The sequence below is a fragment of the Protopterus annectens genome, chromosome 10.part0 (assembly GCF_019279795.1).
Source record: "Protopterus annectens isolate FY-2018-M chromosome 10.part0, PAN1.0, whole genome shotgun sequence".
Lineage (NCBI taxonomy): Eukaryota > Metazoa > Chordata > Ceratodontiformes > Protopteridae > Protopterus > Protopterus annectens.
In genome coordinates, this window is record NC_056744.1 from 573365478 (window position 1) to 573385116 (window position 19639).

Genomic DNA, 19639 nt, shown 5'->3' on the forward strand with positions numbered 1-19639 from the left:
TTGATCTGCCAAAATTCCCAGAACTCTAACCCTAGATAAACTGCACCTCCTCTGGGATTTACCACAGGTTTCTCGATGCCAAAAAAACAAAAAATTGTGATTTATACATTCACTAATGTATTTTGCAAGGGCATTGTTGCTACTTCCTCTATTAATATGATGGGTCTATATCATTATTTCGAACGTTCAGATAGTCGAATCCCTTAAGGCCGACACCACAATATCAAACTGCAAGTTAATCGAATGTTAAAAAACGCGAAATTTACAATATCGCATTTCCATAGTTGGCCACATCATTTGACTAAGATTCCTTTATCCTCTATAGGAAATCAACATACATGTGCAATAGATACTGACCTTAGGGTTAGAAGTAGGGTTAAGTGAAGTGCATATATAGTAATATATTTGTGTCGCCCAATAGGAACCTGTTTAAGTTGTATGTGTTTGTAGGGTTTGCTATAAATTAAGAGAGATTCGACTATGTGTCATTGTCAGAAATGGCTAGTGCTCCTGATGTACTTCCTGGTAGTCGTAAGTATGTGCTATAGCACTGTAACATCGCAGAAGAATAGGGAAATGCTGCATTTATATTGGTATCTCTATACATTAGAGAAAACTAGCAAAGACAGGAAATATTGGTGCTGCAAGTATGCAGCAGGAGTTGAGTTGGCCAACTATGGCGATTCGATATTTTGAATTTCGTGCTTTTTCATGTTCGGTGTAGCTGCGGTTCGATATTTTGGTGTCAGCCTTTGGGGATTCGAGCATCTGAACGTTCGAAATAATGATACTCAGTATGATAACTGTGTTCATATATTCTCTTTAAAATACCTAGTTGTCTTGCCAGTGTAAAAGCCATCACAGTTTTGGCACAGTGCCACATATACCAGTCCATTCATTTTACAATTGCTTTACATTTAGGCTGGAATTTTATGTCCCAAATCTTAATGGGAGTGCACGCTAAAATGTACGTACAATAACTACAACAGCTGCATTTATAAGTCACACTTCTGTTGCTGAAATGTTCTGTATTAATCCAACCTGCACTTTCCACCATATTTTTATGCACACACCTCTTTTAGCCGCAAATCTTGGAAATTCTCCTAAGTCTTTCTTCATTACAAAGTGATCTAGAATGGCCCAATTTTTAGAAATACATCTTTGTATTTCCCCATAATCAATGCTAAATGTTGAAAAAGCTGGAACCATATCTACTAATTTACCTAGTCTTTTAACATTCGTACTACCACGTTGTTACTTCAACACCCAAAAGGAGTGAAAAAATGCACTTTCAATTAACTGGATTTTTTTTGAAGATCTAATAGTTCTATGTTTAAGTCTCCAAAAGGCAGAAGGTTTCCACTTTTCCTCATACGTTTCTCATGCATGTTTTTTGGAGGGAGGCGGGCTGTAAGCTAGGATGGGAAAATAAGTTTATTTGTGCTACTTACTACTTAAGGGTGCCTTCATTTTGCGACATATTCTGGCCAAGAAGATTGTTTGCTATTTTTGTATGTGTCTTTACTATCAATGTAGTACCACAAAAGACTGGAGCCTTTTCTTCTGGTCTGTTGTTGAGAAAGGTGTAATTTTTATTACTGAAAGTTGAGGGGCATGTACTATCTTTAAGGCAAGTTTCTGTAATGGTTAGAATGAGTAGGTTGTGTTTATTATCCAGGCTTTTAAGTGATCTGTTTTTATTTTTTTGGTGCCTTGAACTTTGAGAAAACAATATTTCTGAAGGCCTCAATTACCTTAAGGGCTGTTAAGGTTAACCGTGAAGAGATTATATTACAGTGTGCAAAGCAGTATCACTTTGTAGAAGCTGTTTGCAAGAGTGCGTATGTCATTATCGTTATGTTGGGAGGAGGGTATTGTACACATCAGAATACCTTTATTAAATTAGCATTTAACACACAGGTGCACAAACACTAACAGAAAATAAACTGTATTAATGTTTTTTTATACATTTTATATATATATATATATATATATATATGTAAAATCTCTTTTTTATAACAGGTGTCATTCAGTCCAACATTACATAAATTGCTGAATTCCTGCCTTCTCTTTAATCTCACTTCTCCTGCTAAATATTATTGTACATGTTAGGACCCCTTTCAAAACTTTTTTAACTTGAACATTGTTAGAAAAGGAAGATCTAAAGTCAGACAAGCAGTAATGGCTGACACATTGCAGATTGCTGTGCATCAAACTCCCCATCTTGTTTGAGTAAATCCAGTATATGGGGAAGGTTGCAGATTGTTGTACATCAAACTCCCCATCTTGTTTGAGTAAATCCAGTATATGGGGAAGGTTGTGGTCATTGCCCTTGGCCAGACTGAAAAGAAGAAAGGACCTCTGTTGCCTTGACCAAAGGGGAGTCATCACCACAATGTTTGGGGAGGCCTACTGGATTTCAGTACATCTCTATAACTTTTTAAGTTTTCAGCTGTGGTGGTGATGATATTTTTAGATGTACATGAAATAATTTTAATATGTGTATTGTTCTTAGTGGATGTTTGCCATTACTGTTTTGTGTGTAGTGCATAGCACTAAACTGTTTAATAAAGATAAAGACAAGTTGATGAGGAGCTTATAGATAGGAGACAGCATCATTCCAGATAAAAATGTGTTTAAAGATGTGTGATGTGTTGCTAAAAGTCAGATGGTGCACACTTTAGGAAATGCACAAAGGTGCTAGTTTATCCTACATCTTTGCATTAATGGTATCCTTGTGTATGATACCTCACATGAAACTGGTCAAAATACTAGGTACAGAGTCATATTGAGATTATATTTATCAAGATTTTGTAATTTATTTTCTGGAAGACAAAAGGCAAGATTTGAATATTATAGAGTTGTTGTTTCTGGAGCAGTGTGTAACCAGTGAGGATCTTGTAAGCCTTTTTACATGGATTAACATAAGCATGACATCAGACTTAGGATTTACAACATAATTTCTGTGCAATTATGAAAAGCAGGGAAGGTAAGCTTTAAGGTTATGTTTCATGTGGAAAGTGGGACTTTTGTTAATTGGTACCATTTTTGGTATTTTTATTAGTATTACAGTAAGTAGTATGGATAGCAGGCACAGAAGATGGATACAAGAACTTGAAGAGATGACAAAGCTTATAATAGTGTTTGATGGTAGTAAATCGACATTTGCAATTACATTGCAGTACATGGAGCAACAAAACTGCACTCCAAAATCAAGGAAGAGACAGGGTCATTAAGCACCTTTCTGATATCAGAAAGATGATTAACGAGCTTTTGTTAAACATGTTTGGTCTGTATGATCACAACCCAATCAATATGTGTTATTAAGAGTCACCTCTTGAGTTTAATTCTTGAGGTGAATTTCTTGACATCATGTCTTGAACACATAACCTGGTAATAATTGGAGACCTAATCTTGTGGGTCATATGTATTATATATATATATATATATATATATATATATATATATAAACAACAAACAAACAAACAAAAAAAAAACATCGGTTACAAAGCACAGGGTTAGTTGTATATAAATTCAAGTCAAAATTGAAAAAAAAAAGAACAGCATATATCATAAGCGCCTGCTGGAAGACCACAGTTAGACCAAATCATAGTTTATAGGGCTTCACCAACAGAACAACTGGCAAGAAGGAAGAGGTCATTGTTTGGCTTTCCATCCCCTTCCTAGAGCTAAACTACAACTACAACATTCACTTTTGCCACTTTTATACTAAAAATGCTGTGAGCTGAGTGGAAGCAGTAGAATAAATTACCTAAAACCAGTACTAAATATATATAACAAGCATTTCAGTGTTCTGCCTGTCTTTAAAAAAGAATGGAATGCTAACTGAAATTTCCAGGAACCTGATCACTCTGTATCCATGGTGAGTTTAATAGCACTCCTCCTAATTTGTACATTTAATGTTGCTGCTAAAGTACTACATCCATTTTCAGTAATGTTCTTAAAATTGTATTTGAAAGCTGATTCAACCGCTGATAAGATTGCAGCAGTTTTGAAGTGACTAGCCAGAGTACAAGAAATTTTCTGAGTCAGACTGCCTAGTGTAATATGGTTCATGTTTAATATTATTCATTGAAGTAACATTTTCAGATTGCATGTGTATGTAGAGCCCCACTGTGTAAACAGGGATGATCAGTATGGCCTGCCCAACATTAGGGCGAATGGTAAAGAACAGCATTGTTATCAAACTGGAATTAGTGAAGACATTTTGAATGATGCTAGGGTGGTATGTTTTTCTTTTGCTTCACAAAATGCCTCACAAAATGGTAATACCAGGTGTGTCATAAGCGGCAGAAATTTGATAGGTTTAATCACTATGTGGGAATTGGTGCAGTTTTTTATTTATTTTTTTTAAATGTCAAACCATATGTCATTACATCATCAACAGTAGAATGTATTCTAAACAAATGTTAAAGTTAACAGCTCTCAGAGCTCAAGAACTGTCACTATGAGTAGCCTTAGTTTATGTATCACCTTTATCTAGTACTGCGGGGATGATAGTACAAGCTTATCAGTTTATTAGCAGTATGTCTTGATGACTCTTTTGACAGTTCTGACTGATGCTATGCAAATACTCACACTTGCTTTTGATTAGGTATACCAGAAAGGTTTTGCTTATAAGCATATTCATATGTTCATATGGTCAGCATTGTCATCACTTAATACTGTTTGTGAATATTATATATAATTTAAAGAGTTTGTTTCCATTGCCATTGCATTTCTCTCTCCATCAGGGCTCTCTGGTATCCAGAGCTCGTAACAAGTGCTTTGTGGAAGCCAGTTCCATCTCAGAATCAGCGGTATGTCCCAGTCTAACCAGGGCTTTCTCATTTTTCTTTTTGGGTTTATGTATTAATTTATATTTTCCCCATTTGCTTTATATTTCAGTTACCAGCTGCTATGCTGCATCTAATCTCTCTTTCTGCTGCTTCCTTTCATTCTGAATGACTGGGTTAATTGTTAATTTAAGTGTTTTTTTTTTCTTACTGTGGTTCCATTACTAGAAGAGAAACCATCCCTTTAAAACCATGCACTTTTGTTTAAAGCATAATTTTCATAGTATTTCATTTGACATATTTCATATTGTCTTAATCATGCAGGCAATATTTACACGTGATAATCTGATATAAGTGGAGAAATGGTATGGGTGGGGAAATTGAGGAGGTACTGTATAAGGAGGCAAGTATAAGGACAACAAAAGGATGAGGGCAGCAAAGGCTCAAGTCAAATGGGACTTGGTAGAATGGTTTGAACAAGTAGACCTATCTAGGCTGTGCAGGGATGGAGGGGAGATCATGAAAAATGGGAGAAAAGCTCAGAGCCCAGACCAGCTGCGTCCTAGAATCTTTGGTGCTACCATAAGCCTCAGAGGATTGGAAGATAGCAGGAAGGATTCTCTTTTATAGGATGGAACAGGTAAAATTTGAAGAACTGTAATCCTGTTAACTTGACATCAGTGACAGGAAAAGTCTGGTTGTTTTCCTAGAGGATAATAATTTCCAGTACATCAACCAGTTTGGGAGCATTGCCAGAAAGAGCTGTCATTTGAACCTGATGTAGTTTAGTGTGTTATAAAAGAACTTGACAATGCTTTATCAATAACCGTGGTTTACCTGGACTGCATCAAAGTATTTAACTCACTTCTGCACAAGCAGCTGCTAGGAAGGCTTAAGGTAGGAAGAGACAGAGGAACTGGGTTGCTGCATCATTGAAGAGTGAGACGCAATGGTTTTGATGAGCAGAACAGTGTCAGGAATAAGGAACTTGATAGCAGTGTGCTAGATGGTGTTTTCCTGGTACCACTGCTTTTTATTCTATTTGTTTCAGACATATTTGAGGAGACAGAGAACAGGCTCAGTATCTTTTCTAATGCAGCAAAGCATAGATGCAGCAGTGGTGGATAACGGGAAGATCCTAAGGAGGGATTCAGAATAACCAGGTGAGCAAAACGGTGGCAGTTATTCATTATAGATAAATGCAGAGTTGGGACAGAGTGATCCTGCAATGAAGTTATAAGCTGAGTAGGGTAGAGTTGATGGTAGCAGAGCAGGAGGAGGCCCAGGGGATATTGATCACCTTTAGAATGGAGTACCAGAAGGAGTGAGAAAGAGCAGATGCAGCAGGATACAGGATGCTGGCGTGTATTTTCATTGGTATGGAATCCAGAAACAAAGATATAATATTCTAGTTGGCTTATAATCACTTGCTTGTACTACCTGAGCTTGACTCGCAGTTGCTCAGGCATAGCTGCTTGAGTTGGAATTTGCTTTTGCGGACAGCACAGTGGTGCAGCAGTTTGCATTGTCACCTCACAGCAAGAAGTTCTCGGTTCGACTGTCAGCTGGGGTGCCTTCTGTGTGGAGTCTGCATGTCCTCCCTGCAGTGTGGGTTTCCTCCGCGTGCTGCAGTTTCCTCCTGCATTACAAAGACGTGTCTGGAGCGTTTCTCCCTGGGCCTTTGCTTAAAATTGGGTCGTTCCAAGTCAGAATTTCCCGGTAAACAAATATTAAATAAATAAATAAATTACATACATGTCTTGCTTCCCTGTGATCACCCATTCTCTGAAGTGCTGCAGCCTTGGAGTTGAGAATAAAGTAAGGGGGATGAAGCACTCTGCTTTAGGGTTGAGCAGGTGTGGGGGGATTTGCCACCCTACAGAAATACTTTTTATCAGCATCACATTATCTTGTAACATCAAGTTGATTATATTAATTTCAAGAATGTGTGTTGCAAGTTTGGGTAAGTTGAAACGATGTAGTGAATATGCTACTACTTTACCAAGCCTTGGTCATATTGCACCACCTTGAGGGTACTGTTTGTAGTTCTTGAGTCTATACAGAAAGAAGGTTTATCAGGTTCATTGAAGGAGTCTATAGGAAAGCCACCAAAATAGTGTGTAGTATAGAGGGGAAAAGGATATGCCCATAGGTTAGAACCACTGGAGCTGTTCTCACAAGACTAGAAGAGATGAAAAACATGATGTGAGTGTACAAGGCCATGTCAGGGAGAAATACAGGGGATCATCTTGACCAGAAAGGATGGGCGAAGGGGCACAGGCACCAGATTGTAAAGGCTGTAGTGACCAGATACTCCCTTGATCTGTGAAAGCACTTTTCATGAAGAATGGGCTTGTGAAATGACTTCCATTGCTGTATAGGAAATCCATAGAGATGCTCCAGAGGGTGAAACAAGTAGAGAAAGGTGAGGTGTGAATGGACAGATTGAGGGAAGGTAGGATTTTAAGTACACTTAAAGGGCAGATTAGGCAGGCTAACTATTTGCTGTTACCTTCTAGCAGATATAATGTAGAGAGTCTTACTTTATAAATGAATACACAAAGCACCAGAGCACCCTTTATAAAATAATAGTTATTCCTAATATTTACACTGATTACTAGTTTTATAGAAATTTCCTTCCTTTTAAATTAATTGTCTGTCTTAACAGAGTTTTTTTAAGATGTCAGTAAGCTTACATAGTGAATTAAGAGGTCTACCTGTTAGTCTCACAGAAAACATTACCAGCCTTATATAGCATTTTTTGATTTATATATTGACTAAGCATGACATCACCGTAACTGACCCTGGGATCAACCCATGATGCCTTGAGCAGTTTCATTCATAGATTCTAGAGTGACACCTCAGGACCTACAACATGACAGATTAGTCATAAGGCCTTGTCTGTAATTTTGCTGATTATTTAATTTTATTTCTTCATCAATAGGTGATCTTCCATCAAATGCCACCTTCTGCACAGGAAGAAATAATTTGTGGCATTTCAAGGAAAGCATTATTGTCACATATGAAAAGTCGGATGTGGAGAATCCACATGGTGCATTCTTTATCTGTGCCTGAAAGTACTTCCTGAACACTTGGGCTCTTTAGCTCCACTAGTCTTAGGCAACATTAAAGTTAGTAGACTTTAGTACTATTTAACATAATCTGCCCCAGTAAAGCACCTTTATTAGTTTCAACAAACAAAGCACCCTTAATAGCCTTCTAACCATGTACACATATCAAAGGACTGGACAGTATCGATATGCAATTTCCTTACTTCTATGTAGCCAGCTTGGTGAATATGGGCATCTTGATACAATGTTGCAATTGTCTCATGTTTACTGACAACCACTCAATCCTTAAAGAATCAGACACAGTATGTGAGAAGTGTAATTACCGAAATACACTAGAGGTTAAACTCTTGCATACAGGTCCACATCAGGTTGTCAAAACCACACAACACCCTCCTCACATAGCACACGACACACATATAGACTAATGTATGCTGGGACAGCTAAAAGCAATCTTCTTAAATTACAAAGATCACCTGCTGTTAAAGCTGTGCCTCAGCAAACCCAAAGGCACTCAGAAATAACAAAGCCTAACGCCATGCATACTGTCACTCTCAGTGGGGCCCCAAACACTAAGCCCTTATGGCAAGTAAACATACCTCCCAGGACTCTAATCACAGGGTGTTCCATTGTAAGATATACTGATTTCCTTGGCTGAACAAGGAGAGGGTAATTGTTAGTTTCTTATCTGGAATCAGGATCAACCAAATCACCCATGCACTCGAGTCATTATGCCTCAGGTACCAGTATGATTCCATCATTGTCCATGTAGATGTAAATAACCTGAGATGTACCTCCCTGGACTATATTAAGAGAGAGACAGTATGGAGCTTTCAGACTGTGTGTGTCAGGCTGGTATGAGCCTGGCACTGAGCAAGATATTGCCATCACAGAGAAAGATGCCACAGTATGAGCAAAAATGATTGATTTCACCAACTGGCTGTCTTTCTGATGTCATTCTAAGGGGAACCAAAATGTGTCAACTTGAGAGAACATGGTCAACAGACCATGTTGCTTTGCCAAGGATGATCAGCACATTTCCCCACTAGGCTTTTGAATACTGGCAAAGACTTTATCCACCACCATAGTGCCTTTTTAGGCAATGCCAAATTGACAAATCTTCTGACATAGCAAAATCAACTCAACATAACCTCAGGGTGTTACTGCTCAATGCCAGGAGCCTAAATATATAAAAAAAAAAAACTACACTCCTTCCAAGCCCTCCTCACACTCGAGAATATAGATGTTTGTGTAGTTACCCAGACATGGTTTAAAGCAGCAGAAAATATCCAGCAGTGTAAGGTTTCAGCTTCTTCCACACTTTTAGACCAGTAGCTGCACAGACAAGGGCTAAAGGTAGTGGTATCTCAATATACATCAATAACAAGCATACCTCTAGGGTGGCTAGACAGGATGACATGCTGGAGTCCACATGCAGGTCACTATAGACAAAATCCCATACCATATCCTAGTCAGCTGTAGGTCCCACTCCATATCCCAAAAACTCACAATGCATACTTGAACCTACTGGAGACACTTTGTATCCAACCTGATACCCTACTCATGAGAGACATTAATTACTCTTCTACAGATCGAGAATCCTACACTGCCTGATTCTACAGGCACAGAGATTCATGGACTTTGTAAATACAAGCACCCTTGACCAGATAGTAAATAAACCCACTAGAGGCTCCAACAGTATTGGACCTCATGCTCACAAATAAGGGAGAAGGTTTCAACCTCCCCTTGTCTCATCCTCCCTGGTAGAATCCGACTCCAAGCTGTCTCCTTCAAAGTCATAATCAACTTCATTATTCCATTAAAGCCTGTTGAAGTTAGGAACTATTCCAAGACAAATTCCCTGTTATTAAGTGATAGATTGTCAAAATTCAGTGCCCTTCCAGACCCTGAGAACACACCAGCCTGTGCTGAATTGCTCTCAGAAACTATTTGCAACCGCATAGAGACTGCTGTACCTACCAAAAGTAAGTCTGGAACTAATATCATAAAAAATAAATAAAAATGCCCTGGTGGTATCCCAAATTAAACAGGGATGTACAACAAAAGGAAAAAAAAACTGTGGCAAAGATCAGGAAGGGTAATTTCCATAAAGATAAAAACTCCTTCATCAAAGTAAATAGGCAACTAAGAGGGCTAATTAGGTCAATCAGACCCCACTTTGAGGTTGAGATAACCTCCCAAGTGAAGGATAACCGTAAGGTCTTTTAAAGCCATGTCAGAAACCTCAATGGCAGCAGACAGCAATGTGCTGAACTGGATGTTAATGGTACTGCATTCATTAAGGCTGGCAATATATCAAACCTGTTCATTTCCAATTTTACCTCCCTCTCACTCCCTAGCCATCCCTCCAGTAATACCATCAAACATAATCACTTCATCTGTAACAAGGGAGCATGTACTGGGTGCACTCATTAAAGCTAAGAACAAAGCCTCAGTGTGCCCCAATAACATTCTAGAATGCTTCCTGAATAGTCAAACATACAACCTATCAGGGCTCCTTGGGTCATTATTTAACTATAGTCTTAAAACAGGCTTTGTGCCACATGAATGGAGGACTGCAACAGTCATCCCCCTTAATAAGGGAGGGCCATCAACAGTTCTTGGAAACTACAGACCCATTAATATGACTTGTCTTATTTTCAAACCAACAGAAAGAATAATCATGGAAATTATCAACAAGGACATAGAAGGCCTCCAGACAGTGGATCCATCCCAGTTTGGCTTTGTCAAAAGAAGGCCATGCTTACTGAATCTGGTGGACCTCTTTGAAAAAAGTTACTAAGCCAATGGATGAGGGGAAAACTGTGCAAACTGCCTGCCTAGATCTGTCTAAGGCATTTGATACAATACCTGACTCTGGCATTGTCAACAAACTTACTGAACTAGATATAAACCTTTTTATAACACACTGGATAGCTAGCTGACTCACTGATAGAACCCAGGAGGTTAGTGAGGCCACCTCCACAAAAAGGCCAATCACATGGATTCCCCCAGGGCTCTTTGGCATCTACTTTTTTAATGTCAAAGGCCTCTGACTAACCAAGTTCACAGATGATTGCAAACTGGGAGCAGTCATTGAATCCCCCCCCCCCCCGCCAAGATGAGAACACACCTTCAGGAAGGTCCAGACAAATGCTTGATGCTAAAGCCGTGGCATAAAACTCAAATCCAAGAAATGCATTATAGTACCTTTTGAGAAGTCAGCAAAAGTGGGGTAGATACATCACCAATGAAACACCTTTAAAGGTTGATTCAGTCGTCAGGGATCTGGGAACTCATGTAGATAGTAAGTGGCCTCCAACCAACTTGTGTCTATGGTAGTAAAAAAGTCCTTCTATGTTACTCAACTTATAAGTAGGGGCATGGCATCTAGGTCCAGAAAGGTCATCATACCACTGTACCTGGCGCCTGTCATAGAGTATAATGCCCCCTTCGGTATGTACTTGACCAGACACATGCAGCAACTGGAATGTCCACAAAGGCTTCTTACAAAATGGATACAGGGAGTAAACACAATGTTCTACCCCGATCTCCTCAAAGACCTGTCTCTTTTCTTGGCATCATGCAGTCTTCTGAGAGGTGACCACGACAGCAAACCAAACACATAAACACACAAAAACATACTCAGAGGCTCTAAATAAAAATCTGCCTAAGCAGCAGAGACCTCCAAAGCAGACACCCAAGCAACCGCTACCCCAAAACAAAACACGTGCAACACATAGCTCACAAAGCCAGTGTGCCGAACAGTCACAGCCCTTAAGGCTAAACAACACACCTGATACACTTGTAATAAGTGTCTCTATCGTCAGGCACACTGACGTCCTGCTCACCAGGCTGAACAAGGAGAAGGTCACGGTGAGCTGCCTGTCGAGCGCTAGAATCTGCCACATAACACAAGCACTCAGGTCACTCCAAGGCAAGTACAAATATGACTCAGTCATTGTCCATGCTGGTGTGAATGACCTGAGACGTACCTCCCTGGACTACATGAAAAGAGACATAGAGGAGCTCTCTGAGCATGTGGCCCAGGCCGGTATGACCCTGACCTTGAGTAGCATCTTACCCTCACCAAGAATGATGCCACAATATGAAGACAAGATGATCAATTTCAACAGTTGGCTTAAGTATTGGTGTCATTCAAAGGGGATCCAATGCCTGTCAGCCTGGGATGACATGCTCGACAAGCCATGATGCTTCACTAGGGACGGCTTGCACCTGTCACCCCTGGGCTTTCGGATATTGGCAAAGGCTCTTGCTACCCCCATAGTGCCTTTTTTAGGCAAGGCACAAAAGACAAACCCACCTCCATAGGTATCACAAGGGATAAGAAACTAAGGGTAATGCTACTCAATGCCAGAAGTCTAAACCTCAAGATGCATGCACTCGAAACTCTCCTTAGCATGGAGAACATCGATATCTGTGCAGTAACAGAAACCTGGTTCAAGGCTCCCAAGAGCACCCCAGCACTACCAGGTTATACCTCATACCATGCTTTTCGGCCCCAAAACTTGGACCGAACCAGAAAAGGAGGGGGAGTATCAATATTCGTCAAACATACCCACACCTCCAGGTTGGTGGCACAGCACAAAGCATCAGAGACTATCCATGTGCAACTAACAGTGGGTAAAACTGCCTTCCAGTTTATAGCCTGCTACAGACCACCCTCCCAAACCCAGGAACCCCACTCGGCCTTCCTGAGAACACTGGAAAATATGAAGGTCTCTCCAAACACCATTATATTGGGCGACTTCAACTACCCAAACATAGACTGGGAGCATTACTCTAGCTCCAACACCCTAGCTCAAAGGTTCCTAGAATTTATAAACTCAAATGCTATGGAACAACTTGTTACCACTCCCACAAGAGGGGAAAACATACTGGACCTGATCATCACCAACATGGGGACTGTATGCTCCAGGCGAGAAGTGTATCCCTCACTGGTAAGATCAGACCATAAACTAATCTCACTGGATATTCACATCCCGACCCCACCCCCTGCCCAGAAAACCACAGTGAAAAACTTCTCTAAAGCAAATTTCACACTCCTCAAAACCGAGGTGGAATCCTTCAAAGCCCCCGGGCCTGTGGAAAATACAGCCCAGACCACAGAATCCTTTATAAACGCATTCTGTGAACACCTTCAGGAATGCATGGATCATGCAATCCCAAATAAAACCAAGACCCAATCCTCCAAAGGTAGACGTCCTGTCTGGTGGACCCCAGCCATAAACAAACTATACAATAGAAGGAGGAAGCTACTACATGATAGAGCAAAATCCCAAAAAGGGAAGGCATCTCTGATCAGTGTTAGATCATCTAAGGCCAGCTTCGAGAGAAAAATTGCACAGGACACTAAGGATGATCACAAGGTTTTCTTTAGTTATGTTAGGAACCTGGGTGGGAATTCCCAGATATGCTCAGAATTAGTCCAAAATGACAAAAAAATACACCGAACCCACAGACATTGGCAACATCCTAGCTGACAGGTTCAGCGCAAACTTCTCCCCCCCTCCCCACCAAAATGGCAAATATCTATCCCAGCAGAGTGCTGCCCCCCCTGACATCTCAGATGCTCAGGTAAGAGCTGCCCTCTCCAAAGCAAAAAACACAGCATCAATGGGACCAGATGGTGTCCAGGGCTGCGTCCTACATGAACTCCAAGAAGAGCTAAACCCAAACATAAAACTACTGTTCAATCTCAGCCTTACCACAGGATATGTACCCAAAGAGTGGCGTACAGCAACAGTGGTCCCTCTCCACAAAGGTGGTGCCTCAATGGATCCTGGAAACTATCGCCTCATAAGCCTGACTAGCTTGGTCTGCAAAGCTATAATAAGGATCATCATGGACCTCATAAAAAAAGATATTGGGGACCTACAGACACTGGATCCTACCCAGTTGGGCTTTGTTAAGGGCAGATCCTGCCTCTTAAACCTGGTCGATTTCTTTGAAACAGTCACCAAGGTCATTGACGAGGGGAAGGTGGTCCACACAGCCTACCTGGACCTCGCAAAAGCCTTTGATACAATACCCCACTGGGGCATTATAGATAAGCTCACCAGCTTAAATATAAACCCCTATGTCACTAGATGGGTTGCAAACTGGCTCAAGGACAGAACCCACATGGTTAGAATTGCTGGAGCCATGTCAGACTCCAAACCAGTTACAAGTGGCGTCCCACAAGGCTCAGTCCTGGGACCTCTCCTGTTTGGTATATATTTCTCGGAGGTACAGGCCAACCTGGAAGGACCGTGGTTGCCAAGTTCGCAGATGACTGCAAACTGGGCGCTATAATCGACTCTCCAGCTGACACAAGCATCCTCCAAAAGGGCCTCATAGAAACAGACAACTGGTGCCAGAGCCATGGCCTCAAGCTAAACGCCAAAAAGTGTATAGTCATCCCCTTTGGCAAAAACAAAGTGCCCACAAATTACCACATAGGTGGTAATCCATTAAGTACGGAAGAAGTAATTAGGGACCTGGGGACCCAAGTTGATAGCAATCTCTCATTTGACAACCACGTGGCCAAAGTTGTTAGAAAAACATTTTATATAGCCCACCTAATCATGAAGGGATTCACATCTAGATCAGGGGAGGTCATTGTGCCTCTTTACTCATCCCTCATCAGGCCCATAATTGAGTACAATGCCCCTTTTGGGATGTACCCTACCAGACACCATCAGCAACTGGAAAGACCCCAAAAGTACCTCACCAAGAGGATCAAAGGGCTCAAACAGATGCCATATGCTGCCCGGTTAAAGAAACTCCAGCTCTACTCAGTGGCATACCGCCTGCTCAGAGGCGATCTGTGACTGACGTATAAAGCCATGTCCGACCCGGAATTAATGGACATGCTGCACCTCAGAAAATCCAAATCCCATTGAGCTACGCACTCGAGAGACTTGAACCTCAGCACTGAAATAAATAGGACATGCTGGAGGGACAGATTCATAACCCAGAGGCTCCCTTCACTCTGGAATAAAATCCCAGTCCAGGTTAGGCAGAGTCCCTCATTGACTCTCTTCAAGAGGAATCTTGATGAGTGGTTGGGGGATCGTAGGTTTACCCCGGGTATCACTTCTGTGTCACTGTTAGACAGAGGCACAGTATACTAACCTCGAAAAAGGGCATAGCAAAATTAATTTAAAATGGGTGGCAGAAGCCAAACACACTCTGGCCAGGCTTATAAAAGCCCTAGGGCAGATAGCCTAGTATGAACCTATGATCTTGCCCGGAATGCAGGGCATCCCTGGACCCTGTTTTGATTAATTTTTTGCACACCCGCAAAGCAAACAGCATCAGAACTACTAGATTAAAAGATGTAAATTTTGCTTGCAACATAAATAACACATGTTAGAGAGAGAAATATGTTTCTCAGAAAATTCCCATTTTCTGGGACAGGCTCCCTATCTGTGTGAAGTACAGTTCCTTCCTATCCCTGTTTAAGCAGAACTTGGACCAATGGACTGGTTATCAGAAATTCATCCCTGTCTGGCACTGTGTGTGTGATGGACAGAGGCAGTTAGTTAATCACTCATATAAATCAAATTTGTGGGTCACATTTGAGTTTAACAGCTAATCTTTTAAGGACCCTAGTAGTTATTTGTGTAGTATACATCTATGAAACTATAAGGAATCAGTTTGTTACAAAAAGCTCTGAGTGTCCACATTTAACATCACTCCAAAAAAAACAGGACAGTTCTCTAGCCTTTTTTTTTTTTTTGCTTGAGAGGGAATTTCACATCTCCCCTTCAGTGACTAGTTCATACTCACCATTCATCCCTTTTGTTTTCATTTAAGCTATTGAAAAATAATAGACTAATTGTAGGCATTGAATAAGTAGTATAGCAAGCCTACAATAGCCAGCCTTAGGCATAGGCCAACTAGGCGGCCGCCTAGGGCGCCGCTCAAGCAGGGGCGCTTTTTCAGTATTTATTTGGTGTAGGTAGACCAGGATGGGGGCACCAGGTGGTGTGGTGGGGGGTGCCGTGGAGCCCTTTTGCCTAGGGCACCAGTTGACCTAAGGCCACTCCTGCAAGCCTATCCAGTAAATGTTAGCTGTCTGGTTCTGAACTTGTTATACATAAGTTGTTGTAGCTTTCTTCTGTTATAATGGAGTTAGATATGCCCAAGGATTGAAAAATATGTGTTTAAGTTGCCTGCATGATTTGAAGATCATTTAGTACTAGCAACAGTTCACCCTTTCCCTTCAGACAACCCAAAGGCATTTTCCTCTAAAGTGTCACTTATTAAGAATGGAATGGAAATCATTGTTAAAATTATGCCTTTATGTAATAGCCCAAATAAAAATAATAAAAGGGATAGTGTCTTCTTCATTGATGCAATTTGTTGTAAAATTACTGTGCATATCGAATCTGGGACTCTGAATAATTTTGTTATCTTTCCAGGTGTTTCTTTATTTTCATTTACTTTCCAGTTTGCATGTATTTATTGAGAATGATATGTTTATTTTTTTCCTAAAGAAAAGAACTGTTCTGCAAAATGATTTTGTTCCACCTTTTAGCAGGTTGCTCCTGAGAGAATGGAACTGGAAATACCTTTCCATGAGTAACGATTTCCTCACTTTCTTGTATTATTTTAGTATTTTAAAACAGATGTTTTCTAATTTTAGTAAGAAATGTAGTTTTTGTCTTTGCTTTAAAAGTGTATTGAAGGAATTTACTTTATTTTGTACTCATGTTCTGTATCGAATCACGTTCAATTTGTTTGTAGTTGTATTTTTTTTAAGTACATACATTTTATTCAAATGTGCAAGACCAACATAGATTAACAACATTTTCCATCAGGGCATATTTTAAGGCTTTAGTCTTTAAAAAAAAATTAGGTTGAGGTGGCACCTTAGTGTAGAGGTATAGAGCCCTGACTATGACCCAGGCAACTCATGTTCTGGCAGCAGCCTTGGTGATGGAGTACTCAGCCATGGAGGAAAGGATAAAGTAGAATTTCGTGCTCTCCTCTTCAACGGGTGAGTTTGCAGGTGGATGTTGCCAGGCACATCTCCTGCTAACAAAGTTCTGGTAAAGATGAGTTCTAGTGAGAGCCATCTTCTCATAATGGTAGGGCAGGACTGCATGAGTGGCTATATCAGTCATGGAGGTGAATGATGGTACAGTGCTCTACCCAGAGCATGGCCGTCTGCAGAGCCTTAATATAGTTTGTCGGAGGATGTTAGCTGCAAACAGAGAATCCCCTGATGACTGCTTGTATGACAGCCACACTCCCATCAGCAGTCATCCTAAAGGCTGTAGTAAGCCTCCAATGATAAGGATGTCACCTTGTAAATCAACCTGGTTTCATGGCCCTATGGGGATGTGGCCTCAAGCATAACAAAAAATGAACTGGAGAGGTCAAATTACAAAATACAAGTTGGTGTGGATTACCCTGTTGATCTGAAGATAGAAACATTAGAAGAAAAGTTTAGAGAAATAAGTAACTTTCCTCATTATAAAATTACACTGTTAGTTACACTTTTAGATGCAATTTTTCTTGCAATTGTATTTAATTTGATGAAAACTTTTGTATACAGGGGTAGGTATGGTGGTGGCTGTGTTCCCCAGCTGTGCAAATATGCTTATGACTATTGCGGAAAAGGAGCATGTTTATCAATTTATTTATCAATGCCCTTCCAAATTTTGATCTGAACGCCCTTCTGCTGTGTGGTTTACCAAGCTATGTTTACAAATAAGTGCTCTGCTGGTGTTTTTTTCTTATTGTTTTATTGAGCTCATGTTATCCAGAAAGGGAAAATGTCCTTGTGAGAGGCAAATTTCCCATAAAAACTCTCACAACCAGTATCTTTTTTTGTTTGGGTTGTCTCTCATTCTTGTCCATTTACTTGGAGACCGAACATCTTAAGCTGTTGGTTTAGGGTATTATGGAGGAATCCTCCTGTCTAAAGGGCCAGCCATCTGGCAAGAAGAAAGACAAAAAAGTTAGGCCTGATCCGGCTGCTGTCCAGCCTCCCATGGTTGTCGGTCTAGAGGCTAGTGAAATCCCAGATAACTGTCCAGTGGCTGCTTTAGAATCATTTGCTATGACCCTGTCAGTGGCTAGCATGGATCGGGCTTGTCACATGGCCTCTGAGACTTTCAAATGTTTGACCTGATGTTGAGGCAGAACCTCGGCTGATTATATTTGAAGGACTGGAGAGGATTCTCTCCGAGGGTGTTTCAAGCAGACATCCCACAGAAAAGAAACAAAAGACAAAGCATATTTCCCCTTTTGTGAAGGATCCCCAATATGAATTGCAGGATTTCAGTCAGGATTTATTTAATGCACTGAAGTCCCTGAACTACCTCAGTGTGTCTCTGTTCCTGCTCGTCCCTGATGTTCATCGTGTTTCACTGTTGCAGTCATAACTGTAGGGTTCTCCCCTGCCGGCAGGCAGTCCTCGGTCGGCCAGAATCCCAAAGTCTGGGTCCGGCGTCGGCTGTTCAACCATGCTCTCTGACGTCAGAGCGCCAGGAGTACAAAGCTGACAGCCGATGCCATGTTCTCCAGTCTTTCTTGCCGTGCGGTGATAGCAGTTCGCAAGTGCCGGTCGGCTGACTCCTGACAATCTTTTCTGAACAAACTTCAGTCCGAAGACTTTCTTCTCCTACTCAAAGCTAAGTACCCCGTTGGGGAAACATTTTTCTTGCTCCAGTCCGATGTCAGAAAAAGTTAATAATTGTATTTCATGTGGGAAGCAAATACCTCATAAGGATTTTCATTCTTACTGTATTCCTTGCTTAGGCCCTGACCACGACGTAGCTAGTTGTCGGTTTTGTGCTAGATTCAATCAACGTACAATTAAACAAAGGTACGATTTTGCATTTCATTACTTCGGTAGGCGTTTTAATTACAAAATGTCGTCGGATACAGTTCCGGCTACCGGAGTTCACAAACGACGCAAGGACAAAGACAGGCCTCCGAGGTCCAAATCTGACGATATCGCACAAGCAGAGCCAGCTTCAGGTTCAGCCGTCGTCAGTGAGGTGCTTTTGCAGCCCCTGTCGTCGGCCATTTCGGAACCGATGGCCGAAACGGACTCCCACGAGGAGCCAACTAGGCCTTTAAATATTTCTATTGCAGGACCTTCAGACAATGCTCCTTCGGATGGGTCCGGAGCCGCTGTGCAGGTACCGGCTTCCGAAGGGGTTTTCAGGCCTACTCAGCTTCTAATAAAGGCAAAGGCAAAGACTCCTTCCAAATCAAAGACTGCAACACAGGCCTCTTCTGAACCGGCTCCCAAGTCACAGAAACAGTTACTTAAGATGGCAGAGGATTTACTTACTATGATTAGGGGTTCACATCCCCCTCCAGATAAAAGGCCAAGGCAGGAAGTTTATTATGATTCCTCTGATCAGGCTTCTGTTTCTTCAGTTTCTTCTTCTGACCAGGAATATTCTTTCCCTCCTTATGAGGATTCTGATGCTGAGGAATCCATTCCTTCAGCTTCTCCCTCTGAGGATTTCTCTTTTGGGGAAACTTTGCATGAAATGAGGGAACATTTCCACTGGGAAGGACAGGAGTATTCGGAATCTAAGAAAAGACTAAGGGATTTTCTTCTTCTTCCCCAACATAGACCCCTGGCTATTCCTCCTATTTTGGATATTGTGGATGATGCTTTTTCGGAGGCAAACTTAACCCCTGACTCTTTTCCTCCTGCTCCTGTTAAGCCTGATAGATATTACAGGGTTCCTGAATCCCACCAGTGTTTATACAAGAACCCTACTGGTGACCCTGAAACCA

The 19639-nt window shown here is 41.2% G+C and overlaps 1 protein-coding gene across 2 annotated transcripts in view; it reads left to right on the forward strand.

Annotated features, from left to right (window-relative positions):
- The window catches only part of SZT2 (SZT2 subunit of KICSTOR complex), a 3556133-nt gene that overhangs the window by 3088622 nt on the left and 447872 nt on the right, over positions 1–19639 (forward strand). The window contains exon 66 of one of the 2 annotated variants that reach the window (XM_044085412.1): positions 4755–4820. The exons of the other annotated variant lie outside the window; for it this stretch is intronic. Within the exon in view, the coding sequence (XP_043941347.1) occupies positions 4755–4820 (66 nt within the window). The remainder of the gene's footprint in view (positions 1–4754; positions 4821–19639) is intronic. 2 annotated transcript variants of the gene reach the window in all.